This window comes from Pteronotus mesoamericanus, unplaced genomic scaffold (assembly GCF_021234165.1).
Source record: "Pteronotus mesoamericanus isolate MK-2021 breed Mesoamerican mustached bat unplaced genomic scaffold, CSHL_Meso_final contig_2, whole genome shotgun sequence".
Classification (NCBI taxonomy): domain Eukaryota; kingdom Metazoa; phylum Chordata; class Mammalia; order Chiroptera; family Mormoopidae; genus Pteronotus; species Pteronotus mesoamericanus.
The window spans coordinates 15,851,225-15,876,852 of NW_026555084.1; the positions used below are offsets into that span (position 1 = coordinate 15,851,225).

The 25,628-nt window shown below is 50.3% G+C and overlaps 1 protein-coding gene across 1 annotated transcript in view; it reads right to left on the bottom strand.

Annotated features, from left to right (window-relative positions):
* The window catches only part of AFAP1L1 (actin filament associated protein 1 like 1), a 57,128-nt gene that overhangs the window by 15,847 nt on the left and 15,653 nt on the right, over window positions 1-25,628 (bottom strand). Inside the window, exons 2-12 of the mRNA XM_054568205.1 lie at window positions 16,002-16,130; window positions 14,845-14,928; window positions 14,024-14,121; window positions 12,785-12,893; window positions 8,959-9,057; window positions 8,077-8,288; window positions 6,522-6,701; window positions 4,335-4,427; window positions 1,828-1,921; window positions 1,433-1,591; window positions 108-319 (exon numbers count right to left, since the gene is read on the bottom strand). Of these exons, the coding sequence (XP_054424180.1) occupies window positions 108-319; window positions 1,433-1,591; window positions 1,828-1,921; window positions 4,335-4,427; window positions 6,522-6,701; window positions 8,077-8,288; window positions 8,959-9,057; window positions 12,785-12,893; window positions 14,024-14,121; window positions 14,845-14,928; window positions 16,002-16,130 (1,469 nt within the window). The remainder of the gene's footprint in view (window positions 1-107; window positions 320-1,432; window positions 1,592-1,827; window positions 1,922-4,334; window positions 4,428-6,521; window positions 6,702-8,076; window positions 8,289-8,958; window positions 9,058-12,784; window positions 12,894-14,023; window positions 14,122-14,844; window positions 14,929-16,001; window positions 16,131-25,628) is intronic.

Sequence of the window (25,628 nt, forward strand, 5' to 3'; positions counted from 1 at the left end):
CCCATATGGTCAGTAGCAAGGCCCCCAAGACAAAAGCCAACGCCCGCCCAGGTCAGCGCTCCCTTCGGCTCCCAGTACCCAGGGTGGCCTGGATTCTCGCCTCTCACCTCCAAGATGGCGACCTCCTGCCGGTTGCGCAGGATCCTGAAAGCAAATGGGTGTCTGGGGCCAAAGCCCGGGGCCACCTCACAGCCGCGGAGGGCAATGGCATTCACGTGGGTCTGAAGGTCTGTGCGGTCCTTGTGGAAATACAGGGTGTTGCACTTCAGGCGGCACCAGCGCTCCTTCCAGCCTTGGTTCACCAGCACGTTCAGATACCCTGAGACGGGAGGCCAGAGGTGTGACCTCCCCACAGCCCAGCCTTGAGGAAACTCAAGGTGGGGCATGCATGGGTCTAAACCCAGGGACTAAGGGCCGGGACAGCCCTCATCCTCCAGCTAGAAGGAGGCCTCCCGGGTCAGCTCTCTCCCGGCCTGTGATCTTGGGCGTCCTCTTCCTTTTCTGAGTTTCAGTTTCCGTCTCTGAAGTGGGGACTGATAATCCCATGTGTACATCTCCACACAGGTTTTGGGTTGTGCTGAGCTTGACGAAAAGCGCAGGGACTGCTACATACTATAAACAAAAGACACAACTCTCCTCCTTGCCTGTCTTCTACGCTCTCAAAACTATTAGTGATGACGGAAAATGGTGGGTGATGCTGACCCCTGGTGGTAGCATGTGGGAATAAAAACATTTAACCAAGATCAAGAATTATTAAATAAATGAGGCAGGTACAGTATGATGATCAATGGGTTTAGAATTCCCTATTAACATTTTAGGTTTAATCTTTTTTTACAATATTATGACCTGATGCACTGCTTACAAAAATATTTCTGTATGGCCATGTGCCTTTATAATATTCTTTCAGGGTTAGAATATTACTATATATCTAAAATACATTATTTTCTATTGAATTCCAGCATATGGAATGCTGCACTTAAATGAACAGAATGATATATTTCCCTCTGAAACCACTTTAACTCACATTGAATGCATTTATAATAAAAAGTACTTAGATATTTTTACCCAAGAAATTTCCTTACAAGTCTGGGTGGCAACTTATACACCTGGCCTGTTACATGCTGGGAGATAAGATGCTCCTCTCATCGTAGTGGAGGAAACTGAGGCCCAGAAACAGGTAATGATGAGAGTTAAGGCCACAGGGAGCACAGAAACATGGGAGTCAGCTGCCTTTTCCTTCTGCTGCGCACCAGGGCCTCACAGGGAGAGAAGTGATGGAAGGACATGGAGTGTCGATGGGGCGGGGGTTAGCTATCCCGTGGAAGGATTCTCTCCTCTGCCCTGGGGGCAAGCCAGATGAGTCCTGGACAGTGTCCTGGCTTGGGCCCATGTCCACAGGGCCTGAGTTCTCCTTTGCATGCCTGGTACCCACCGCAGCAGGGGACCTCCTCTTCCGTGGAGGACGCCTGCAGGTCATCAGCCAGCGCCTTCCTCTTGGAGAAGCTGATGATGCGGGTGATCTTGCGGCCCGCGGCCCTGCTCATTGACCCCTTCAGCTCTGCCAGGCTGCTCTTCTTCCCTTTGCCTGTTGCTGCAGAGAAGGGTCAGGGGAGGGGAGGGAGCCCCAAGACCCAGGCCCACCCACCCCTAGCCTTCCCAGAGGCCTTTTCAGCCTATAACAGGGCCTGGCCCACAGCTCCAGATGTGGACAGGTCAGGTCACCTCACCCAGGTCTCCAGAGTGGCTAGGACCTGCTCTGCACTGTGTGCCTGTGACAAGACCCCTCCCAGCTCCGGCATCTCTGCCTGATCCCCCGCAGGCTCCTACCATGTTCGCAAGCCTCTCGGCGGCCAAGGGTGGAGCAGTTGTCACCCATGCCCAGGCTGTCGGAGTCTGAGGTCGGCTTCTCTTGGGATAACCTCTGGAAAGGGACAGAGACAGCCCCACATCAGAGGGCCCCCTTGACATAGGGGGAGTTGAGTCTCCCCCTATTTGTCAGCAACTATTACGTACTTGATACTTTATCAGGTATGGGGTGGAGGGACAATGATGACTTAGGATGGTTGTATCTTTGACATACAGTCTATTTGGAGAGCAAGGCAAGTCATTATAACACATTGAGATAAATGTCCTAGGAGTTTGGACCAGGTGACAGGGAGCTGGGAAGATATTCAGGTGGGATACTAATATAATGCAACCAGATTAGTAAGTTGGCTCCAGTGGCATCATGGGGGATGGACAAAGGTGAGCAAGACTAGAAGCTAAAGAGCTACTTAACAGAGGGTCATCCTGGGCAAGATGAGACTGCGCAACAGGATGGGCCAAGATGACAGTGAGGATGGAGAAACAGAGGTGAAGCGGCATTTTAAAAAGCCATGACAGCTCCATTAGGTTCCTACTAGGTACAGTGGGAGGTGGCGCAGAGTAGTCAGAGGGACCTTGGGAGAAGTGATGTCTCTAGTACCACCTGCTAGCTGGGGGCATTGGGGAAATCTTTCATCTCCCCAAGTCTTGGTTTCCATGCCTGAACTGCACTCTTTTCACTGGGCTGCTGTGAGGCACCAGGGAGCCCACATGAAATTGTGAAGTCAGTGGACTCTCATTTCTAACACCTGCATAGGTGCTACCGTCTCAGTTAGGAAACTAAACTGTGCCGACCAGACTCAGGACAGGACAAAGTGACGTCCACCCACCAGGTGGAATTACAAGCACTTTGGAATTGACTTCATGATGATGGTGGCACTTCAGTCACACAATCCCATGGAGAGACAGACCCACCAATACCACATCCCCTCTCCCACTGTCCTCCAGAAATACTACCCTAAACATTTTAGCTACCCTCCCTGGTATACTCACCTACAGGAGAGCTCATCTCTACAAGCTTGCCTCTTTTTCCTCTCCACATTCCCTTTGCACCGCACCGCAGTATGTACCTGCAGGTGTGCACGCACACACACACACACACACACACACACACACACACGCACACACACACATTTTGCCTCACACCGTCAACAGCTAAGGTGAACAGCAAAGGCTAAGTGAGGGTAGGGTTGAGCTTCTCCAGCATATGGTGCACTCCCCCCACCCTTCTCATCCTAGTGACCTGTTATCTTTGCTTCTGCTGCTCCCTTCCTTGAAGCCCCTGTCCTTGGCCCGCCTCTGCTCCAGTGAAATCTTGACCATTCTTTAAAGCTCAACATGGGTGCCATCTTCCCTCCCCGCTCCCCACACCAGCAGGCGCGAGCTCCCGTCTCCCTCCCCTCAGTTTTCCAGGACCTCTCCCTCCTTCTCTCCAAGCTCCTCCTTGTCTCCAGGCCCAGCCACACTGACCCTTCTAGTCCACGCTCCCTCCTGCTCCGGGGCCTTTGCCCTCTGCTTGGAACGCCTTTCACTTCCCCTTCCTCACCAATTTTGCATGCCCATCAGAAATGCGTTCCCTTAGAGAAACCTTCCCTGAGCCAGGAGCATACACTCCAGGGGACCCTCCAGGCGCTTAGGCCGCTTGGCACTTCTAAAAACGGTGTGATCGTGTGATTCGTGCCTGACTGGGCCCTGGGGGGTGGCGGTCGAGCCTGTTTCTGTTAGGATTGCAGCGCAGTGCCTAGCACAGCACCTGGCACACTAACTACTTGCCGAGTGGAGCACGGGATGCCCCCTTGGAGAGGCGAGGTGGCCAAGAGCCAGGCTGCCTGTGTGCATCCGAGCTCTGTGTCTTATTAACTATGTGATTTTAGGTAAATCTGTGCCTCAACTTCCCCATCTGAAAATGTCATCAAAGAGTCGTAAAAATTAAATTAGGTAATACATGCAAAGCTTTTAGAACAATGCTGACCACACAGTCACACTCTGTGACTGCTGGTCTATATTTTATCATGTCAGACCCATGTATGTGGGTCTTAAATCTTCCCCTAGGATTTGAGGCTGAATGCCTCTATCACCCACAGTTCCTGGCAAAGCATAGACGCTAGCATGCACTTGCCAATGGCGTAAACAACTACTAAATGACTGCTTCATTCTTGTCGCAGGGGGGCACACTTCTCTCTGACAAATACAGTTTCGTCGCGGCTCTGTTCAAATGTAACCACTCCTGTGGTGGCAGGGCTAGTCACTCCCCCCTCTGGTTGCACTGCACCTTGGGTATAAACATTCCTTCATTCACTAGAAATTTACCGAGCGCTTACTGTTGGGCCAGCTCTGTGCTGGGCACTCGTGGCTTGTACGACACTGCCGTGGGTACCTGCTTTACCACCAGTACCAGAGCCCCCTGTGGAAGAGCCTATGCAGAGTCCCCACCGCCTGGCCCAGAGGAGACCTCGTGGAGACAGATGTACCTTGTCCAGGTCCAGTCTGCACAGGAGGACTGGGGATCTGGGCACGTCGGCCGCCTCGGCCCCTGCGATGGGCTTGCTCACCTCTCGGATGACCTGCGAAGAGGATGCACAGCTGTCAGCGGTGGGCAGGGGTGCTGTGGAAGGGAAGGGAGGAGGGCGGTCTGTGCGGTCAGGGCTGCCGAGCAGAGGGGTCGGGACCACTGGATGGAAGGGATAGGTTGATGTGGGCTGCTGTCACATGTGAGGGACACATCGGGGTGTAAAGAGACCTTCTCCTGTATCTGTCCCTTGAATTGAAAAGCTCTGGGGCTGGGAACCAAGAGGCTTGGCTTCTAGACCTTGTGCCATTGTTAATGAGCTGTGTGCCCTTGAGGAAAGCCACTTGTCCACTCTGGGCCTCAATTTCCCCATCTGTAACGGGTTATAACTTTATTGGGTTGTCTGGGGACCAGTGAGATGAAGGGCCATAGGGACCAGGATGTCCTGTACAAGGGTGAGGGACTTGCTTCTGTTGACTGTGTTGGGCATTTATTAACAGCTTGTAGGGCAAACAGCGTTATTGCTTCCATTTCAAAGATATGGGAACTGAGACTCCATGGCATTTACCATATTTTGCTGGGTATAATATGCACCCACATTCTGTGCACATTGTATGCAGCATTATTAGACCCATTATTCTACCCATGCTATGTAATCATTATACCTATGTATACTGCACATCTTTATTTTTCCCTCAAAAATTTGGGCAAGAACATATGCATTATACATGGCAACATATGGTACTTACTCATCAAAGATCACACAGCATAAGCATCCAAATCATGAAATAACAAGTCATCTTTGCATCCCTACAGCAACCCTGTGGGGCAGGGACAACTGTGGTCCCTAAGTTACTGATTAGGATGATGAGGCTCCAAGAGAAGGAGCCACAGTTGCCTCCCTTAACCTTGGGGCTCACGGCCGCAGGGAGCCGGATGTGAAGACAGCCTCTAACTCTGTTTCTAGGGCTTCTTCCTCTGGGCCACCCTGCCCCGAGAGGGCAGGGGCTTCACAAGCAGTCAGGTTGTCTCCCTTCCTTCCCTTCCCGAGACAAAGGCCATCCCGGGAGATGCTAAACATTCCGGAGGGAGAGCTGGTTATCACAGGAAGGAAGGGAGGATGGGGAGGGAGGGATTCAGTTTCTTTGTTCCAGAAGGAAGATGAGGGTTGGAGAGAGAAAGGAGTCAGAGTGAAAGGGGGGCAGGGTGCAGGGTTGGAGGGCCCACTGAAAGGGACTGGGAGTGTGGCCTTCACCATCACTGCACAGTAATCACTGACAATTGCTAAGCACGTACTGCCCGGCAGTCACTGTGTCAGATGCTCTCTAGAATTCTTACAAGGACAGTGAAGAAACAGAGGTGAAGTCATTTGTAGAGGATTAATCACACAGCCACTTAGGCCTGGGACTTGAACTTAAGTTTGTGTGTCACCCAGGACCCCCCTTATCCTCACTCTGCCGCCCGGCCTGCAGCCTTTGGTGCAGAGTTCCTTGTTAGCTTCCGATCCTGGCCCCAACCACTTGGTTGAGTGGCCTTTGGCAAGTCATGTAAGTTCTCTGTGCCTCAGTTTCCTCACCTGTACAATGGAAACAATGATACTCCCGTTGTGAAGAGTAAATGAGGTCATGTATGTAAAGCTCTTGGCACAACGCATGACTCAAAGTACGTGCCCAACACATGATACTTCTAATTGTTCTGTGTTCTGAGTGTGCAGCTGCAAGATGCAGAAGCTGGACCACAGTGGATGTTTTAAGGATGCACATTTCACATAAGACAAAGGATTTTTCCTTTTTTAAAGGAAAAAAGAGGATTAGTTTATCTAATGATGAAATGAGCTTTCTTCGTAGATATTAAGCTTCCCATTCCAGGAGGTGTGTAAATAAGTGCAGGCTGGACAAGCCCTCAGTAGGGATGTTAGGAAGGGGATTCAAATAATGAGAAGAAACACAGGCCTCCAACCTGAGGTCTGCCTCCTGGAGCTGTCCGAGGCCCATTTCCACACATAAGCCCTGGCCATGCCCAGGCATTGACCCCCTCTGCTGAGCAAAGCCTGTTCTTCCAGGGACTGGGGCCCACCCCACTGAGGGCTGGTCCTGGGAAAGAGAGGAAGGAAGGAGGGCAGGTGGGGGGAGGGCACAGGTCCCCGTACCTTCAGCCACTCCTCGGCCTGCTCCCGGCTCTGCAGTGCCAGCACCAAGACCTCAGTAGCCCCCTGGGAGAAGCGCAGCTCGTGCCTCTTGTGCCGGCTGTCCTTGGGCACGTAGATAACATTGCAGGCATCCAGTGTCAGCCTCAGATGTGGCTGCCGGTCCTTAGAGCTTTTATAACACTGGACAGGAAGAGAACAGGTCAGGGCTTCCTGGAGCGGAGGGTGGAGGAGGAAGATACCCTTGTACAAAGGCTTGAAGGCCCTCTACCCGACAGAGATCTTGCCCCAGCCCAACTGTGGGTACTGCATGCAGACAGGGGCTGTGGCTATTCACCCCTGAGAAGAGAGGGGTTCTCTTTGGGCAATCTTCAGATTTAAAGGGCTACTGAGGAGCCCCAGGGGCACAGCTACCTATTAGAAAGAGATACTCTAGTCTAGGAAGACCATTTCTGGTCTAAAGAACTCTAAGAGAAGAAACAGGGTGGCTGGGGAGGCAGTCCACTCCCTGCTACTGATGGGCTACACGGTAGGAATGTGGGAGAGAGAATTCTAGCAGAGATAGGGGGTTTGGTTTGGGAAGTCAATAGTTCATCAATAATGATTCTCACTTCCCAATTCTTGTTATGAAGACAACATTACCCTTGACACTTGAACCTGACAATGACTGCAAAAAGGACATTTATAGGCTAATCTCTCTCATAACAGCTGCAAAAGCTGCAAGCAAAATATTAGCAAATGAAATCCTGACACATATAAAAAGCATATTTCATCGAGACCAAGTAGGGTTTATTCTAGAAATGCAAGAGTGGTTACCATTAAAAAAACCAACCATAGCATTCATCATCCTAACAGAAAAAAGGAGACAAACTGCTAATCTCAATAGAAGGAGGAAAAGTATTTGATCAACATAAACTATTTATAACATAAACTACCTATTTATAACATAAACTACCAAACTAAGAATGGAAGGGAACTTTCTTCAGGTAATAAGAAGCAGCATCTACACACAACCCAGAGCAAATGGCAGCTTTGGCGGTAAAGCAGCGGCCCTGGAGAGCCGGCATGGAGCCCTGCCTAGGCTCTCCTGCAGCTTCCATCCGAGGCCCTTTCTTGTCTCACTGTCCCCAGCTTTAATAGATGCCCTTTCAAAAAACAAAAAAACAAAAACAAAAACAACCCCATTAACAGTGGTTAGCTCTTGGTCAATGGGATTATAGGTGGTGTTTTAAAAAATCATTTCTTCATTTTGTTTTGCCCTAGTTTTATAAATAAACACTTTACTTGCATCATGAAAAACACCCATTGTTTTAAAGTCATAAAAAAATTTGTCTCTGGCAAAACAAACTCTTGGGAAAATCTATGTCAGGTCTTTTGAGGTTTTTTTTTTTTTTTAAATTCTGCTCCCGTGGCAGAGCACCGATCTTCAAAGCACCAGGCTCTGAGCTTCTGGGCACAAGCCCAGAGCAACCAAGGCCGCCACACCTTCCTACACACAGAGACACACACGGGCCCAAGCCTACGTGAGGCCGAGGGGAGCACGTCCGCGCCCACTCACCAGGAGCTGGTCCTCCTTGATGACAGTCAGCTGCTTGGCCCACTGCCCGAAGCGCTTTTTCCGCAGCAGGAAGGCACATATCCTGCAGTCCCTCACCAGGTGCATGGAGGCCTCCTCGGAGGGCCACTGGTGCGTGGGCTGCAGCCCCTTTCCTTCCTCCTCCTCCTCGTCATAGGACTCGTAGGAGCTGCTCATTGCGTCAGAGTCATTGTCTGCAGGCGCCATGGGAAAGGACCTGCCACTGTGCCATCAGCTGGGAGGCCCCTCCTGGCCCCTCCGCAGGCATCCCTGCCCTGCGGCCCCGGGACCATGAAGGGGGGCTGTGAGGTGTGATCCCAGTAATAACTAAACCCCCACATGGACATGGTTTTATGTTCATCATGAGCTTCGTGACCGTGGTGACTTTACTCCCCAGAGCTGCAGTTTCCTCATCAGTAAAATGGTCCTAATGAACAATGGCATCATAGTATCCACCAGATTGAGCTGTTGTGAGATTCAGTGAATGTGGAGTGTTTAGCTAAGGGTCTAGCACTCAGCGAGTGCTCAGTAGACATCAGTGATTGTCACTACCCCAATGTCTTCGTATCCACTGTCTCAGGTCACGCTCACGGCACTCCAGCAAATGCCTGTCTTAGAAGGAAACCAGAGGCTCCAAGAGAATAGACGACTCATCTAGGGTCAGTAACCAAGTCATGGCAAGGGCTCCATCGGGGGTTCCCGACTCCGGTGCTAGTGGTTTTTCACTGAATCTTGAGGTCACTGACGGCAAGGGCTTTGGGGCCTCCCTGGTGAACCTCGAGGGGCCTGGGAGTGGTGGGCACGGGCATGTCAAGGGTCAGGTCAAGGGGACAGAACTCCGCTGAAGGCCCGCCTGGTACTTACAGGAGCTCTTCAGCTCTCCATTCATCCTGGTCGAGGGGTAGCTGCTGTCCGCGTCCTCATAGTAGGCATCCACAATGGAGGGGGCCGGGCTGCAGCCATCTGGGGGGGTGGGGCAGAAAGAGCCTTGCTGTGGAGGAGTGCAGGCAGGCCGCGGGGGCCGGGGCTGCGGCAGCCCCTGGGTCCCATTCCCCCCCAGGGCAGAGAGAGTGGCGCTCGCTGCAGCTCTCCAGGGCGGGGGCGTGGGGCGGGCCTCCTGGGTGTACCTCGTCAGCTGCGGCTCCCCACATGCCCTCTGTGCTCCTGTCACCAGGAACTGCCTGGTGAGCCCTGCCACATCTCCAGCTTTGTCCTCGATACTTCCTGTGCCCTCTTATTTTCCCCCAGAGAACTCCTACTCACCCTTCAAGCCCCAGCTCAGAGATCTTTTCTCTGACCTTCGCAGGCAGAGAGTGGTCAGCCCCTCCTCAAGGACCCCAGAGCACTGGTACATGTGGATGTGTGTCTTGGCTGCAGCTTTGCCCTGTGCGCAGAGTATCCCAGGCCCCCTCCCTGTTCTGCCTCTGCCTCTTTCTCTACCACCTCAGCCCTTCTGCTCACTTCCTAATATGTCCCCTGCTTTTTGTCAAAGCAATTCTCTCTCTGAGCCCCTGCGACTGTAGGGGAGGAAGTGGGCTAGAGGTAATGGCGAGGCACAGCCGCTGCCGGTGCCAGATTTCCAGCACAGCCCCATTCAGGGGGTGCAGCACAGCACAGGGGGTGGGGTCACCTCATATTCTATTGTTTCAGAACAGCCAGGCGTCTTTTTAAAATGCAGATCCTTGGGTTGTATCCCTAGAAATTCTGATTCACTGGTGTGGATTGGGTTGAGGAATCTGCATCTTAAAAAAGTCCTAACTATTTAATAGGACATTTAAAAACATATGTAAAAATAAAAATATATTGAACTCCAAGGACCTGGATTGTTTTTGAAAGGTTATTCTGATGTAGACAATCTCTGGAACACACTCTGAAGTTCTGTGGGCTGAGGGCACGTGCTTTGGGATGGATCAGATTTGAATTTAAGTCTATCTCCACCATTTACTGAAATGGAAATTTCAGTAAAATTTGGAAATAAACAGTTTCTCTGCGCCTCAGATTCCTCACTTTAAAGTGACAAGGACAGTTCCCATCTTGGCTTAGTGATACAATGCGGTAAACTGTCAGCATGACACGGTGCGCTAGGAAAATGCCAGCTATCATTGCTACCGCTGTCTCCTCCAATTCCCCCACGGCAGGGATGTATGTGTCAGCCCCTTTCCACAGATGAGGAAATTGAGCTGCACACAGTTTGCTAGTGACAGGGCCTGGATGAGAACGGAGGCTGCCAGCCTGGGGGATAGAGGTGCATCCCCTCCTCCAGGAAGCCTTCCTTCACACAGCCACTCGCCCTCAGGCCACACTGCTCCTCAGAGCACTGCTCTGGGCGCCCAGGCCCTGCTGCCTGTCTGTTTCTGGAGGATGGCAGCGTCAGACTCTCAGCGACTGGGACATCCAGTTGCATCTCCCAGGGGAGGCTCAGAGGTATGGGCGTGGGGGCGGAGGAGGTGTGATGGAGAGGAGGGGGGGACACCCGACCAAAGTACTCAGACACCTGGCAGGGCTGGACACTGCGGGTGAGAGGAAGGATACTCCCTAATGGGCTTGGCGCTCTCGCCCTGGACAAGGTCCCTGGCCCTTCCTGAGGCCCTCCCTTCCCTACTGCCCCAGCACCCCTGCTGCTTCCAGGGGCGGCTCCCCTGTCCCAGCCGGGAGGGCATGAGCTCTCTGGGGGGTAGGGAGCCTCACCCAGCTGAGGGGCTGACCTGGGGGTCAGGGCCCAGCAGTGCTTCGTTCCCTTCCTCCTCCTCTGCTCTCCAGGGGATAAATAAAGTCACCCGCTCTGTGTACAAACAGCTGCTTCCAGTGACGGCAGACCCAAGGCTATGAGGTTGAAGAGAGCCACTGGCCTTCTGGTCTGTCCTCACCAATTTCTCTTTGTTTTAGCGAGTTTAGTAACTATAAAAATAATATACCACAGTAGCCTAAAGGTGAAAATAACCCAAATGTCCATCAGCGGATGAGTGGGTAAACACAATGTGGAATATTACTTGGCCATAAAAAGGAAAGAAGTACTGATATATGCAATGATGTGGATGAACCTTGAAAACATCATGCTAAGTGAAATAAGCCAGACTCAAGAGACCATGTATTATACAATTCTGTTATGTGAAATGTCCAGAAAAGGCAAATCGACAGAGACAAAGTAAATTGGTGATGGGCAGGGCCTCAGGGGAGGGGGGAATAGGGAGTGACTGCCTAGCAGGTTTGCGGTTTTCTTCTGGGGTGATGAAAATGCTGGGGAACCAGGTAGTGCTGATGGCTGCCCAACACTGAGTGTACTGACGGCCGGTGAGTGGGCACTTGAAAGTGGTTGAAATGGTCAACTGTATGTTACGTGTATTTTACTACCAATGGTGTAAAGCGCAGTCAGCACAAGAGAATCTGAATGGGAACCTATGTCCCCCTCACCCAAAGTTCTCTTCGTTTCCCACGTCACAGCGCCGTTAAGAGTTTCTTGCATATCCCAGAAAAATGGTTACAGTGAATATACTGGTTGTGTGTATCTTGTTAAAAAATAAGTGGAGTCATGTCAAATGTGGTATTATTCTGTGTTTGATTTTTTTCAATGAATGTATCTTGGAATTCATTTCTGATTGGTACAGAAGACCTATTTTATTTACCTTTTTTGTGGTTGGAAAATATTCCACAGTGCCGAAGAACGATAGGACAGCAACATGCAAATGTTATCGTATACAAGTTCAGTTACCATGCTGGCTCATCCAAAAACCATCCTGTACTTTCTTGTATGGAACATTAAGTCCTTATACCAGGCCAGTGACTTATCTGATCCTCAGAGGAACAGCCGCCTGTTACAACACTGGAGGAACCCACTGAGAGACAAGTCAAAACCAAACACTGTCCTTTGTGGCCAATTTAAGAGATTTTTCAAAGGTAGTTTGTACCATTGCCCACTAAATTATTTTACGGTGCTCACCTATCAGTAAAAATATAATCATGAAATATACTTGTGTTCCTTACATGTATAAATTACATGTGTATATATAATTATGTATTTCTATATTATATATACAAAATGATATGATATATAAACTAATTACAAGCATCATGCTATTATTAGATTATAAATACTGTAAGAACATTCACATAGAAATTTTAAAAAGGTGTATTAATCTAAATATAAATAGAGCATCTGATGCTTCTGCCTACATCATCTCATACCCCCCTGGGGTGCCCACATTCTACTCTGAAGACTTCTGGTCTTGACCATGTGCTTTTTTATCCTATGCCTTGACTTGGTGACCTAATCCACTGTAAGATGCGACTCTGCTGGGACATTCATTGTTTCCCCAGTCCACTGAAGAGGAGCACTTAGGTTAGCACCAGCTTCAGTGCTAGGAACCGTGTGGTAGCGGCCGTCTATGTACGTTCATCCTAGTGCATGTACATGTGTGTATCTAGTCCCTCTCTCTTACTTTAGGGAAGGGGAACAGAGGCCCAGACAGGGGAAAGGGCTTGTCCAAGGCAACACAGAACTGGTACTGGAGCCCAAACTCCTGACCCCCAGGGTCACACCCATTGACCCATCCAGGATGTCACAAAAGAGGCCAAGTGCTCAGGCAGTTCCTCAGGAGGCGGGCATGGAGGGGTGGGTGCCAGGCTTGAAGCTTCAGGAGAGGAGCTGCTCTCCTACCCCTTGCCCTCGTCTCCCAGGGGGACCAGAACTTACTGTGAGAGCTGATGTACTCAGGGGCCTTGCCCGGCCCCAGGGGAAGGGCCTCTTCATAGTAGTCCTCCGGTGGAGGCCTGTTCGGGAGCGGTGGAGGCAGGTCCGCTGCCTGGAGGGCCAAGAGGGGCGTGTGTGAGACTAAGAAGGCCAGGAGAGCAGAGGGGAGCAGCTGAGGGACAGGGAGGAGGCTGAGGACAGGGAGGCAGGAGCTCCTAGAAGGCAGGATCTGACTGGGTAGCCGTAATGTCTAATAGGCTTCCAGAAGGGCAGAGCTGGGAAACCTGGAGTTTATTTGGTTGGTCCTGTGTTTCTTATCCAAGCTATTTAAGCATCACGGCTCCTCTTTAATGTCTAAAAGTTTTGTAGACTGCCACAGAGAAGTAGTTAAACACTTGAATGAGCACATGCAGGATTTTCAAAAGCTACTGTGAGTTCAACAAAACCCTACAACAATCTCTACATATGTATGAGAAATAGCAGGACAAGCAAGTGTGAGACATGTTATTTAATGAGGCGGTATCACCTCGTGGCCAAGAGCTGAGGCGCTGGGGCCAGGGAACCCTGGCTTACAGCTACACTCCATTACTTTCCAGTTGTGGGACACTGCCATGTCACTCACTCTCTCTGAACCTCAGTTTCCTTACCTGTGAAATGAGGATAATGATACCACCAACCTCACTCAGTCGCTGCGAACATGTAAAGGACATAATAAGTGGTCAAAAATTGATACTGTTGACGCTGATGATAGTGAATTGTGCAATTGACAGACAATGCTTGAGGTGATCATGGGTCCCTTGCCCTAATTCTATGTCCCCAAGGCTATGAACCCTAGGTATGATCCAAGGCTTCATTTTTTAGGTGAAAAAACTCAGGCTCAGAGAGAGCAAGTGATTTGCCTAAGGCCACACAGCAGGAGGGAAGAGGGCAGAGGCTACCAAACTTCTGGTCCAGAGCTTTCCCTGTGACTCCATCTGTGTTACCGCAAGCACAATTTTGGGTGGGGATGTCCTTTGGGTGGGGACAGGTCAGCTCACCACATTATGCCTGCTCAGCAGGGGCACAGCGAATGTGAGTCATTGAAATGTTCCATGATGCAGTTTCTGCCCTTAGCTGCCACCCAGAAGAGAGAACAGGGTCCTGTGTATCCAGGAGCACCCCCAGCACCAGGGGGAGAGCTTCTCTTGCCCCCTCCAGAGGAGCAAAGGGCCTGAGGGTGTGGGAGGCCCGTCCCTGACTCACGTGTTTCAGAGACAGGCTCTTGGCTGGCTCAGGGCTATTTCCTTTGCTGGGTTCACCATCGTCCTCTGGCATGTCCCGAAGGTCACTCAGGTCACAGTCTGTGAAGCGTCAGGCCATTGGGCAGAGAAAGCCGAGGGTGAGCATGGCAGAGCAGGACGAGGGCAGGATTGGGGTCAGAAGGCCTCTACCACCAACTCCAGTAGTAACCCTAATGAGCAAATGCCTTCATCCCTCTGAGATTCGGTTTTTTCCTCTGTAACCTGGCCTTGTGTATCTCGCAGAGTTATGGAGAGGATCCAATGAAATAACTTTTGGTACAGTGCTCTGGAACTGTGTAAGGGTTATGTCATGAAAGCATTGCGTCTTCCCTAAGCCTCTCAGCCCCTAACACTCTCTCCCCTGACCCACCACTCTCACCTTGGGTTGAATGGCGTTGTCTCCCCCGGTAACGGAACAGGACTTCGCACACACCCTGCATGCAACCCAGCTCAGCTGCTCCCACACCCACGGTGCCACCAGACTGCTCAACCCAGGGTCCCAGGCAGCCACCACTGACGAATGTGAAGTAGCATGCAAGACAGCACCCTACGTGCCATCCCCTCTTTGGCCTGCATGTGCATCCCTTCCTTTCCTCAAATTTTAGGGATGTTTTCCCATAACTGTACAGATTTGACTAGCCTTTCAGACCTGGAAGGGCCCAGTGGCCCAGGGACTTGACTAACTGATCAGTTTGGTAAGGCTGGAGCCAGGCCCAGGTGCGGGTGTTCCCCTGCCCAGTGTGGGACCCTCCCCCAGACCAAGGCCGGGAGAGGGTCACTTACCGAATTCTTCAAAGAGGGACTCCACGAAGCTGGGCCCGGAGTGGAGGTCGGCTGTGTTCACATACAGGTAGGAGACTTCTTTTGCTGTGAGGAAGGAGAACATGCCAATGGTAGGGAGGGAACTGGGGGCTGCCAACCCCAAGGAGGGGCCAGGTCTCCCCTGCCCTATTCAGACTTCTGTCCCACACAGGACACAGCAGTTTGCACAGCATGTGTACAACAGAAATGACTTCCTTGGTTTTCAAACTTTTATTTTTACATTGTTCCTGAGGATCTCCTTCTCCCAAGTGAAAGGGTGCCCAGAGCCCAGTACAGAGCACAGAATGCAAGGGCTGCCCTGGAGTTGGCCAGGGCTCAGGGGCTCTGGCAAGCTCAGCAACTACTGCCCCTTTCCTCCCCTCAGTCCTGTGAGGGCAGCCAAGGACATCGACCTGTTTTGTCACTGGGAAGTGAGGCTCGGAAAGTCACTCAGTAGAGACTTCCCACCATTTCACTCAGACCCCTTCAACCGTGTGGGACATGGGTGCAGCTCAGCAGTGTTCACTGGGCCCTTGATTTACACATATCAGCTCGTGGGCTGACTTGGGGTGTAGAGAAAGGCCGGAGCAGATGAGGAGGCCTTGCTGCTGGGAATGCAGTGAGGTGGAGAAGCTGTGGGAGGCAGAGGGAGGGGGATGCATGTGATGTGGGGCTGGTGCACAACCCAAAAAGATGAGTGTGTGTCTGTGTATAGGGGTGTGTGATGTATATGTGTGCTGTGTATGTGTGTGTTGTGTGTAAGAGCATGTGGGGTGTGAGAGATGTATCATGTTATGTGTGCTTTGCACTTGAGAGCATGTCATGTGTGCAGTGTGTATGGTGTAGTGCATGTTTGTTATGTGCAATGCGTGTGAGGCATGTGTGAGGATGTGGTGTGTGTGGTGTGTACAGATGTGTGCCATGCACACTCTGTGTGGGAACTTATAGTGGGTTGAGGACAAGAAACACAAGGAGCACAGGCAGGTTGCATGGAGAAGGGCCGAGGGGATAAGGACATTGGCCAGGCCACCCGAAGGGTTGAGCGCCGTGCCACGAGGCTTGGGCTTCCTCCTGCTGGCAGGCCCTGGGGAGTTACCGCAGGCTCTGCAGGAGCTCTGGGCCGGGGGCTGATGTCTGACCTGGGAGAGGCTGCAGGCTCTGCAGGATGGAGGCCACGGCCATCTTCTTCTCCAGGGTCTTGTCGCTGAGGTACTCATGGTCCAGGAGGCTGAGCAGGCCCGTGAGCTCGGGGAGCAGCTGCTCCAGCACTGAGGAGGAAGCATGGTCACAGGTCTGCGTCTGGGACCCTGGCCCATGAGAGGTCAGGGAAGCAGGGGACAGCGGATAGGGCTGGGAGCAACAGGGAGACCTGGGAGGCTTCACTCAGCTGTCCCAGTGCTGGCTTCCCAGCCTCCCTTGGGTGAACTCTGCTCAGTTAACTGTGACATTCCTCTGGGCAACTCCGCTCTGCCTCAGACCTCATATGGCCTTAGCCTGAGGACTAAAGTGGCCGGAGAAGAGGCACTCAGGCCTCCCTTTGTCCCAGCATGCCCTCTGCTTTCCAGGCCCAGGGGTCCTTCCTCATCGCAGCTAGAGGCTCAGTGCAGGTCGCAGGCTGGAGCCCCTGGCTGTCCAGGACACAGGCAGGAAGGGAGTCTTCCTGTCCCATCAGCTCAGACACTTCAATCTCTGAAAACTTCTGTTTCCGGTGCCTTGGTAGGAGCCAAACTACACATTAACCCTTCCCATCTCAGGCCAAAAACTGTCATTACCATTCTTTCTTTCCATGCTTCACCCGTGTTTTTCAAACTTGAGTATATACAGGAGTTAGCTGGAGGACCCTGTCAAAGTGCAGGTTCTGACTCAGGAGGTCTAGGGTGGAACCTGCTAGTGCATTTCTGACAGGCTCCCAGCTGCTGCTGCTGCTGCTGCTGCTGGTTGAGGCCACATGGAGTTGCAGAATCCTAGAGCACAGAATCCTTTAAAGGCTGGAGTGTGCCAAGACCATGATGTCATTGATGTCTCTCTGTCCCAAACAGGGACAGGAACTTGGTTTGCCTTAGAGCAGCCTCATTACAGTAGTGGTATTGTCCTGATTTGCAACTCGCCAGTCCCTTGTGCAAAATTAAAAAAGCTAACCTGTGCTGAGCTGTGCTAAGCCCTTTCATACTTACAGTCTTATTTAAGTCTTATATCAAGCATTTTATTATCTCCATTATAAGGAGGATGAAACTGAGGCTCAGAGCAGTTAAATAACTTCTCCAGGGTCACTCAGCCAGCACAGCCTTGACCAGGCCCGGTCCCCTCACTCTGTTCCTTTACCCATAGCACCACGTTGCCTGGCAGTATTTTACACAATCCTCCCAACAACTTTTGAGATCGGTCCCATGATCACCCTAACTTTTTAGGGGAAGAAACTAAGGCTCAGGGAAGATTAAGTAACTTGCTTGAATTACACAGATCCAAGCAGAAGAGCCAGGACTTTAACTCTAGTCTCTTGACTCTCAACTCCATGGGCTTCTCCCCACCCGGGGCCCTCCTGAGGGAAGGGTGAGACTCTGACTTGTAGCTCCAGGGTCTGGATGGGTAGGACAGGCTATAACATCCAGCACAAGAGAACTGGCCCTGGAGCCAGACTACCTGGGTTCAAGTTCAGGCTCCATCATTCATTAGCTGTGGGAACTTTGGCACGTTACTTAGCCTATGACTCAGTTTCCTCCTCTGCAAAGGCAGGTAATAACAGCACCTGCCTTTCAGGGTCACCGTGAAGATAAATTATGCCACGCATGAGAAATGCCTTGCCCCGTAACATAGTAAATGCTCATCCCAGGTCAGCTGTTCTTACGGTCATTATAGTGTCTACTGCACTGGTCTGTGCTGTGCGGATTGTCTGTCTCCCTCTGCAGCCTATGAGGCTCTAGAAGTATAAACATTACTGTGAATCTCAGCTTCCTTCACATCAAGTCCGGGGCCTGCTTACAGGAGTGCTGTCTGTGGGTTTGAGGAGAGAAGGAACCAACAGGCGACCACGCAAGGACTTGTTTAAAAAGTAGAAATGTGAGCTACAGAGAGTGCTGCTTGTTGGAAAAATGTGACGTTGCAGTCTCCCTGTGGCACTCTGTCATCACCTCAAATTTGTTGGAAATGAGCTGAAGGCTGATAGTGACAGCTGCCGCCTCATGAGCTCTCTCCACCTTGGGGCACCGAGGTAGGGACCGCCCGTGCACTGCTGCATTTATTCGCACATCTGTGAGAAGGTCCTATTAGGGGACCTATGTTCCAGGAGGCAGAGTAGCCATGGCATGGTTGCACAGCTTGAAAGAGAGGGAGCCGGGTGGATTCAGGTTCGTGGGATTACTACGGCTGCTGAGTCACGCAACTGCGAGGGGCGCCTGCACCTCAGAGCCCAGGTGGAAGGGGCCCGAGGCCCCGCGGCCTCCAGGGCCCGAGCGCTTGCCATGCCACGTGAGGTGGGGTGGAGGTTTCTGGGGCGGGGGCGGGGCGGGGGGGAGAGTCTCTCTTTGAAGTAGGAAGTCATTTAAAATCATTTTAGTTGTTGTGAAGGAAATGTTTCCAAATGGAATCAGAAACCTCTCTGGCATCCTCAACAGACACACCAAAAGTCAGTTAACTCAATTCCAAAATACTTCCTGAGCACTGATTATGTGCCCCTTGGGGGATTCGAAAATGGGTAAAATTTTGTTCCAGTGAGCAATCCCTGATCCCCCCGCCACCCTCCCCCGCCACCTGCCACCACCACGCAGTGGCTCAGAAGGAGGCACCGCAGGGCACCTCGGGGCTTTCGTGTGGCCCGCAGGCAGGGTTCGTGTTTGGAAATCCAGGACACCGCTCTGCTGTCATGCAGGGATATCAGGGCTGTGAGGCGCAGCGGCTCTCTGTCCCTCTACCAGTGGTTCTGAAGATTCTTAGCCTCAGGACTCCTTCACATTTTAAAAAGTTATTGAGGATCCAGAGAGCTTTTGCTTTCTGTGGATTATATCTATCAACATTGGCTATGTTAAGAGTTAAGACAGAAAATTTTAAAACACAACAATACACAGGCACATATCCCATTAGCCTCAGAGCTACCATGTCATCAGATGTCACGTAACCTCTGGAAAACGCCACTGGATACTCGTGGGGCCGTGAGAGTGAAGAAGCCACAGAAGCCCTGAGTGTCACATGACAGGGCTTCCAACCTCATGGACCCTCTGAAGGCACCTTGGGGGCCTCCTAGGCATCCTCCCTCCTCATCCACACCTTCCTGAGAATTACTGCCCTTCAATGAATGCCCTCCAACTTTTTGGACTTTAAAAAATATAGTTTATATATACTGGCTCTTATTATATTTTCAGAGTTGTGAGACCATCACCACGATCAATTTTAGAACAAATTCATTATTCCCAACTGCCCGTTTCATCCCCAGCCCTAACAGCCACTGATCTATTTATTGTTTGTATGGATCTGTCTATTCTGACCATTTCATATAAGTTAAAGGAAAAAAAAATACTATGTGGCCTTCTGTGACTTTCTTTCAGGTGGCATAAAGTTTTCAAGGTTCATCCATATTGTAGTGTGAATCACTACTTTATTCCTTCTAATTGGTAAATAATATTCCTACCAGTTGTCTCCTGTGTCCCTCCCTTCCTCTCCCTGTCCGTGCCTTTCCTTCTCTTTCTCTTCGCTGTGACTGAGGTTCCAAAGAGTTCTTGCTGCTGTCAGCAAGGGCCTATGTGTGGCAGCATTCCTGCTTCTAAAACTCTCCTGCTTCTAATTTAAGCTTTGTTTTAATTGTTTCTAAGGTAATAACAATTAGGTTGTGAGAGAGTTCTCTGCATTAAAAAATACGAGCTAGGCCCTGACCAGGTAGCTCAGCTGGTTTAGAGCGTTGTCCCGATGTGCCCCGGTTGTGGGTTTGATCCCTCGTCAGGCACATACAAGAATCAACCAATGAATGTATAAGTATGTAGAGCAACAAATCTCTCTCCCTCTCTCTCTCAAATCGATAAATAAAAATTAAAAAAAAAAAATACAAACATGAGCTATATAGTATTCAAGCTTCGTTACACTTTTTTTTTTGTTTCTTTTTTTTTTCTGGTCCTTGATAGGGTTCCTAACATGGGACCTTGACTTTAAGTATTTTTTGTTTAACTGAGATGTGATCATAGAAGTCCAAACAGTGCAAAGGAGAATGAGGTAACTGAGTGACCTGGGAGAAGCAGAGGGCCGTGAAGAGCTGCCCATTGTCCGCGGTGGCTTCTGAAACTTGGCAGGAGCTGGTGGCAGCCGGTGGCAGAGGGAGTGTGAGCCCTGGGGCTCAGCTTGTAGGCAAGGAATGGGCAAACACCCTTCCCTAGAACTGAACTGCTATCATGTGTTGGGCAGTTAGCATGCGTCATCTCATTTAACCCCCATAAACCTCGCGAGAGGCATGTTTTATTGCTGCCTGTGCCCTACAAGGCAGGAAACAGAGGCTTGGAGAAATGAGGTCACCCAGCCAGTAAACAGTAAGGCCCGGCCTGAGCCCAGGTCTGTCTGACTTCAAAGCCTGCCCCCCTGCTCCCGAACCCTCTGTCAAAGGACTGGCTCTGAGTAAGCAGAGGCCCGGCTGGGGTAGGGAGCAGGCGGGCAGCCCCTCAAAAGCCTCCCGCTGAGGGCTCTGGGCTATGACTTCACTGGGGCCCCTGACCTAGAGGTCCCCTCGCTAGGGGGGGGGGCGGTGAGAGACCCTTATTGTGGGTCTGAAATTCCTGCTCAGCAGCCTCTCTCCACTGGCCCCTTTGAACATCAGAATCCTAACTATGAATATCTCATAGAAGAAGAACAAGTACACGACTCAAAGCGTGCATCTGACTTAACAGTGGGGTCTCACCCCAGAAAGAACCTTAAACTTCATACAGGAAAGCTTCCAGCCAGTGCTCGGCTTTTCAAGGACAATACAGAACTCCCCAAAAAGCTAGCTCTCAGGTGCAGTGAACACAGGGGTGCCTTTGATGGCAACTTTGTCTTTAAGACCGGATAATTCACAGGGATTTAAACCATCAGAAAATTTAATTTGTAGAAAAATCATATAATGCAGATAGGCAAATGCTTTGACTGGGAATTGACCCCCCAACCCTTCAGTGTCCCAGATGGTAGTCAACCAACAAGCCACACCAACCGGGCATCCAGGTGATTCTGATGCAGGAAGTCCAAGGTTTAATCTGTGAAAATACTCCACCAGCAAAGACATACTACAGGGCATGTCTATGACCATAAGGAACGTGGGAAGACCTCATTCCTTAAAAAGTTATCATTAGACGTCACCTTCTGAAATGACTGAGCATCGAGGTGGGAGTAAGAGTCCCTACAGTAAATTATAACTAGCTGGAGCGTAAAGTCTTGCTTAGAAGAACACGGTGACTAGGCTGTGGAGTCAGACCCGTGCGAACTGGGATTCCTGCGCTGCCATCTCCAAGATGTACAAAACAGGCATGTTAGAGAACTCTTGAGTCCTTGTTTTCTCAACTGTAAAATGAGAATCATAGGATCCCGACCACCGAGGCTGGGAAGACTAGGCCAGGTCATGCTTGTGAAGCGCTTACCATGGCGGTGTGCCTGCGGCCAGCACTCACTCCGAGCGGGCCGTGGTATCGCTGCTGCTGCTGTTCCTAATGCTCCCCAGAACTACGCAGACTCCAGAGTATTGACCAGATAGTACTTAGTGACAGATGTGCTACAGTTGTAATAAGCTCCATGAGGATAGGGACTGTGTCTCAATCTTCGTAGATGCTTAACGAGCATTTAATGAACACGGTTTTAACTCTCTCAATTTAAAGATGTGGAAAGTGTGGGTCAAGGAGGTCATTTGACTTAGCTGTGGTCACCCAACCAATTGAAAATAAAAGTACCGTGTATGGAATTCACACAAAGTTCGATGCTTAGATGAGTCCCAGAGGAGCACAGGCTGTGCGCAGTCTGGGCCCCCTCCCAGCCCTGCCATTTTCCCGCCATGGGCCTCTGGGGAAATGCCTCAACTTTGCTGAGCTTCCTTCTTGATCTGCAAACAGTGCGGGTAGTAACAGTGGCTGCTTCCCATGGTCGCTGTGAGGACAGAATGAAGCGATGCATGTGCCGCTCAGTGCACTCAGCAGGCGCTCTGTTCATTCATGTGATTCCTAGCAGTTTCAGGTGAAGCGGTTGGCGCAAGGGGCATTGGTATTTGGGAGCAAGAGGACATCATGGGACTGCAGCCCTACCATGGGGACTGTGGCTCTGGGCCTGACATTGAGCTTGGGGTGCTTACGGCCGTGGGAGGCAGTGGGTCTACTTCTCTCAGGGAGCTTAGATTCTAAGGACCTCCTCCATGTCAGGCGAGGGGACAGCATCTTCCAGTGGGAGGGGCAGGAATGCGATCTGGAAATCCAGTTCCTGCCATCCCCAGTCAGGAAAGATTCCCTTCACCGACTGCTACCCCGCCCCCCTCCCCATCTTCGCTCCTGGTTTAGATCATTTCTGCCTTCTGAGGACAGACTGGGGCATCAAGGACAGGGCTGTCTTTTATGTCTAAAGTTTATTTAGAACCATGAATAAATTTCATTGATCTTGTTTGGTTTAGTTAAGCCTTAGGGAGGTACAGTGAATTCCAATGAGGAAAAAACACAGGAAGAAATGGTTTAATCATTGTTTATAAGTCTTCAATCTTTCACTATGTGGGGCAGGCAGGCACAGAAACCCAAGATGGGCTATAACTGTTCTCTGGGATGCAGAAAAGTTTGCCAAATAAAATTAGAAACCTATTTAAAAATATATCTAAGATTAGACCACAGCGTGCTTATTGTTCCTGGTGAATACCCAACTAAGATCAATTTTCTCTCTGCTTTTCCACCCTCCCCATGTAACTGAAATCAAAAGGTAGAGAGCAGAAATCAAGCTCTGTTCTTGCTCCCAGGACTGCATCCCTGGTCCCCTCTACATCCCTGATGCAGCCTGAGAGAAACCTTCAAGCACAAGGTGTTTAGCTCTTCCCATGCAGTTCCAGTGCAGGGGAGGTCGGACTTACTTAGAAGTATCAAAGATAATGAGTCTAATTTCCGTAACAAGGGAGAAGTGAATAAATGAAACTTCAGCAAGCTACAGGAATAAGACCCTTTTTTTTGGCTCCTACCAGCTAGGCTCAGTGGGTCCTTTGACTTCTAACCTCAATCCTGGTCACCTTTTAGACTCTGGAATTTACAAAAATGCTTGGAAATAGTACAAATTAGAATTTTAGTAACTGCAAAGCAGTAGAAGGAAACTCAGTTTCTCCTTTCCCCACCTCACTATTTGACAAGCGTCTTTAGGGCAAAGATAACCCGTTCTTTGTTTTCAAAGTCAGAAGAAGTGCAACCACCATGATTTAAAGATGTAAAATAGGAAGAGTTTTCAGAATGTGGTTTTATAGAGGGCCTACAATTTTTCTTTTGGTTACTCAAATTTCCTTTCTCATTTCCAAACAGCAAAATAACACACTTTTCATCTCATAAGGGCTCCTGGCCTGGAGAAAGGACAGTGCATTACGTACGGAGTTTTTGATCATGACTTTAGAGGTGACTCTGTGTGTTGTGTTTTAACAAGCTAGCACATTCATGACCCATTAATGAGGTATGAATGACCCGTGACAGCAGTGGGCAGGCAAGTCACCCTGCAAAGGAAAGCAGTATACTTCACAGGTGCGACCTCCGTGTTCGGTGGGGGGAGGAAAGGAAGAGGAACATTTTTTATGGCCCCCCCACCCTGCAGGCCCTTCCAGAGAGACCTGCCTCCAGGCGGCCATCATACTGTGTTCCTCGGCCTCTTAACTCCGGGCTTTTGCATATGCTATTCCTTCTGCCTGTCAGAGAACTCTCTTCTCCTGAAACCAGGCCTGCCCCACTTCAGCCCTCACTTCACCCATGGCTCCCTAAGGGAGACTCCCTGTGCTCTGGGCCATAGCCATTCTCCCTGAGTGCTTTTCCTGGTGGGGTGTCATATTTACTCATGCATTTCTTTGATTAATGTCTGTTTCCCCACATAAGCCAGAACTCCCTGAGGGCAGGAACAGTGCCTGCTTTTGCTAGTGCCTGACACAGATAAGTGCTTACGTTTTTGTGGAATGAATGGATTCTTGAAGCAAACTTTTCTTCAGAGTTGATAAAGCACAGAGTCTGGCACAAATAATACCCCTTTTTATTACAAGATCATAAGCATGTAATTCTGTAATGTAACAATATCACACTCAAGCACACCATATGACATTTTAGGTGAAATGTTCAAATTAAAACTATAAATCATTACACCCATATTATTGCCCTACCAACTACATTCACATCGGCATTACATCTGCCAGACCCTGTATAATGGCTAGTTAATGTGATTTTAAAACTATGTCTGTCCTCATAGTGGCTCAGCATAGTAAAAAAGATGCTTAAGGAAAGAAAAAAGAGGAAACGAAAGGCCCTGGGGAACAAAAGGAACCAGCAGCCCAATTGGCTGAGCTCTCCAAACCCAATTCAGTTGAACTTGTACCCCCTTTGTGTGAAAGTGGCTGCCTGTTTACTTAGTGATGCCCATTTTGTAGTTGGTGGATTTTAACCTTAACATATAAATTAGGAATGAAGACTAACATATGTTGAGCAACCCAAACCACTTGAGTTCTAGTCCTGTTTTCCTCTTCCCTAACTGCGTACCTTGGGGACACTTCCACCTGTACATTGTCGGTGACCTGTGAGGACACTCACCTCACCAGCGGGAATAGGCTCCCGTACATGAGGATGTGCTTAAACAGTGTCTGGCACTTAGTAAGTACTCAATAAATGTTAGCTGTTTACATTACTCTTCCATTATTATTATGTAAGTAATTCCCTGCTTTAAGAGGTTTACAGGTGTTAGTTTCGTAATTTCATTCTATTGACGAGGTGGGCTAGCCCCCTTCCGCAGGCGCGGGAACTGCGGATTGCAGAATGGAGGGCACCAAGGAGCTGCTCAGTGGTGCCCCCCCCCCCCCCCGCCCCCGCGCTCCTCCAGGACGCTTCTTTGGTCTTTGCCCAGCTCCGGGTTAACCAACGGAGGAGCTCCTAGCAACACCGCTGAGGCCAGTAGAACTGCCCCTGCACCTCAGGGGTGCAGAAATCCCTTTCCCCTGGGTCTCTTCCAAGCCGCTGCAGTTCTATGCACCTGGGGCCACGGGGACGGCCCACTTCCTTCCTCTGAATTTACTAGCACTTCTTTAAGTCCAAGCGAAGGCCAAACAGTGGCATGACATCGGAGGGGACCACACCATTTGGGCTGGCATTGCTGATCACTAAAACAAACACTTCCTGTTGTCCCAGAGTGTGCAGGGAAGACGATGGTTCCTGCGGGCTGGAGGAGAATGAAAAAAGAGGAGCAAAGGAATCCCAGCTACAAAGCCGGTGCCTGAGTGCCGACTGCGTTCCAGCAGTTAAATATAGCGCTGGTGTGAGGGAGGGCAAGGGGAGCGAGGTCACCTTGGAAGACTTTTGTGTGTGTTAATTAAAGCTCTGGCAGGAAGCTGAATATCCTTTATGCCAAAGAGAACAGTACAAGTTTGACCCCATGGGACAGAAACGTGAAATCCCGATGAAGGGAGGTGGTAAAGAAAAGCAGAAGATTTGGGATTTGGCATAAGAGGATCTGGTTTGGGTTCTGACTCCTTCCATTTACCTGTGTAGAATGGGGCGAGTCAGCTAACGCCGCTGAATGTCATTTTTCTCCTCCGTAATCGCCATGTGTTGGTTGGTGCCAGGGGG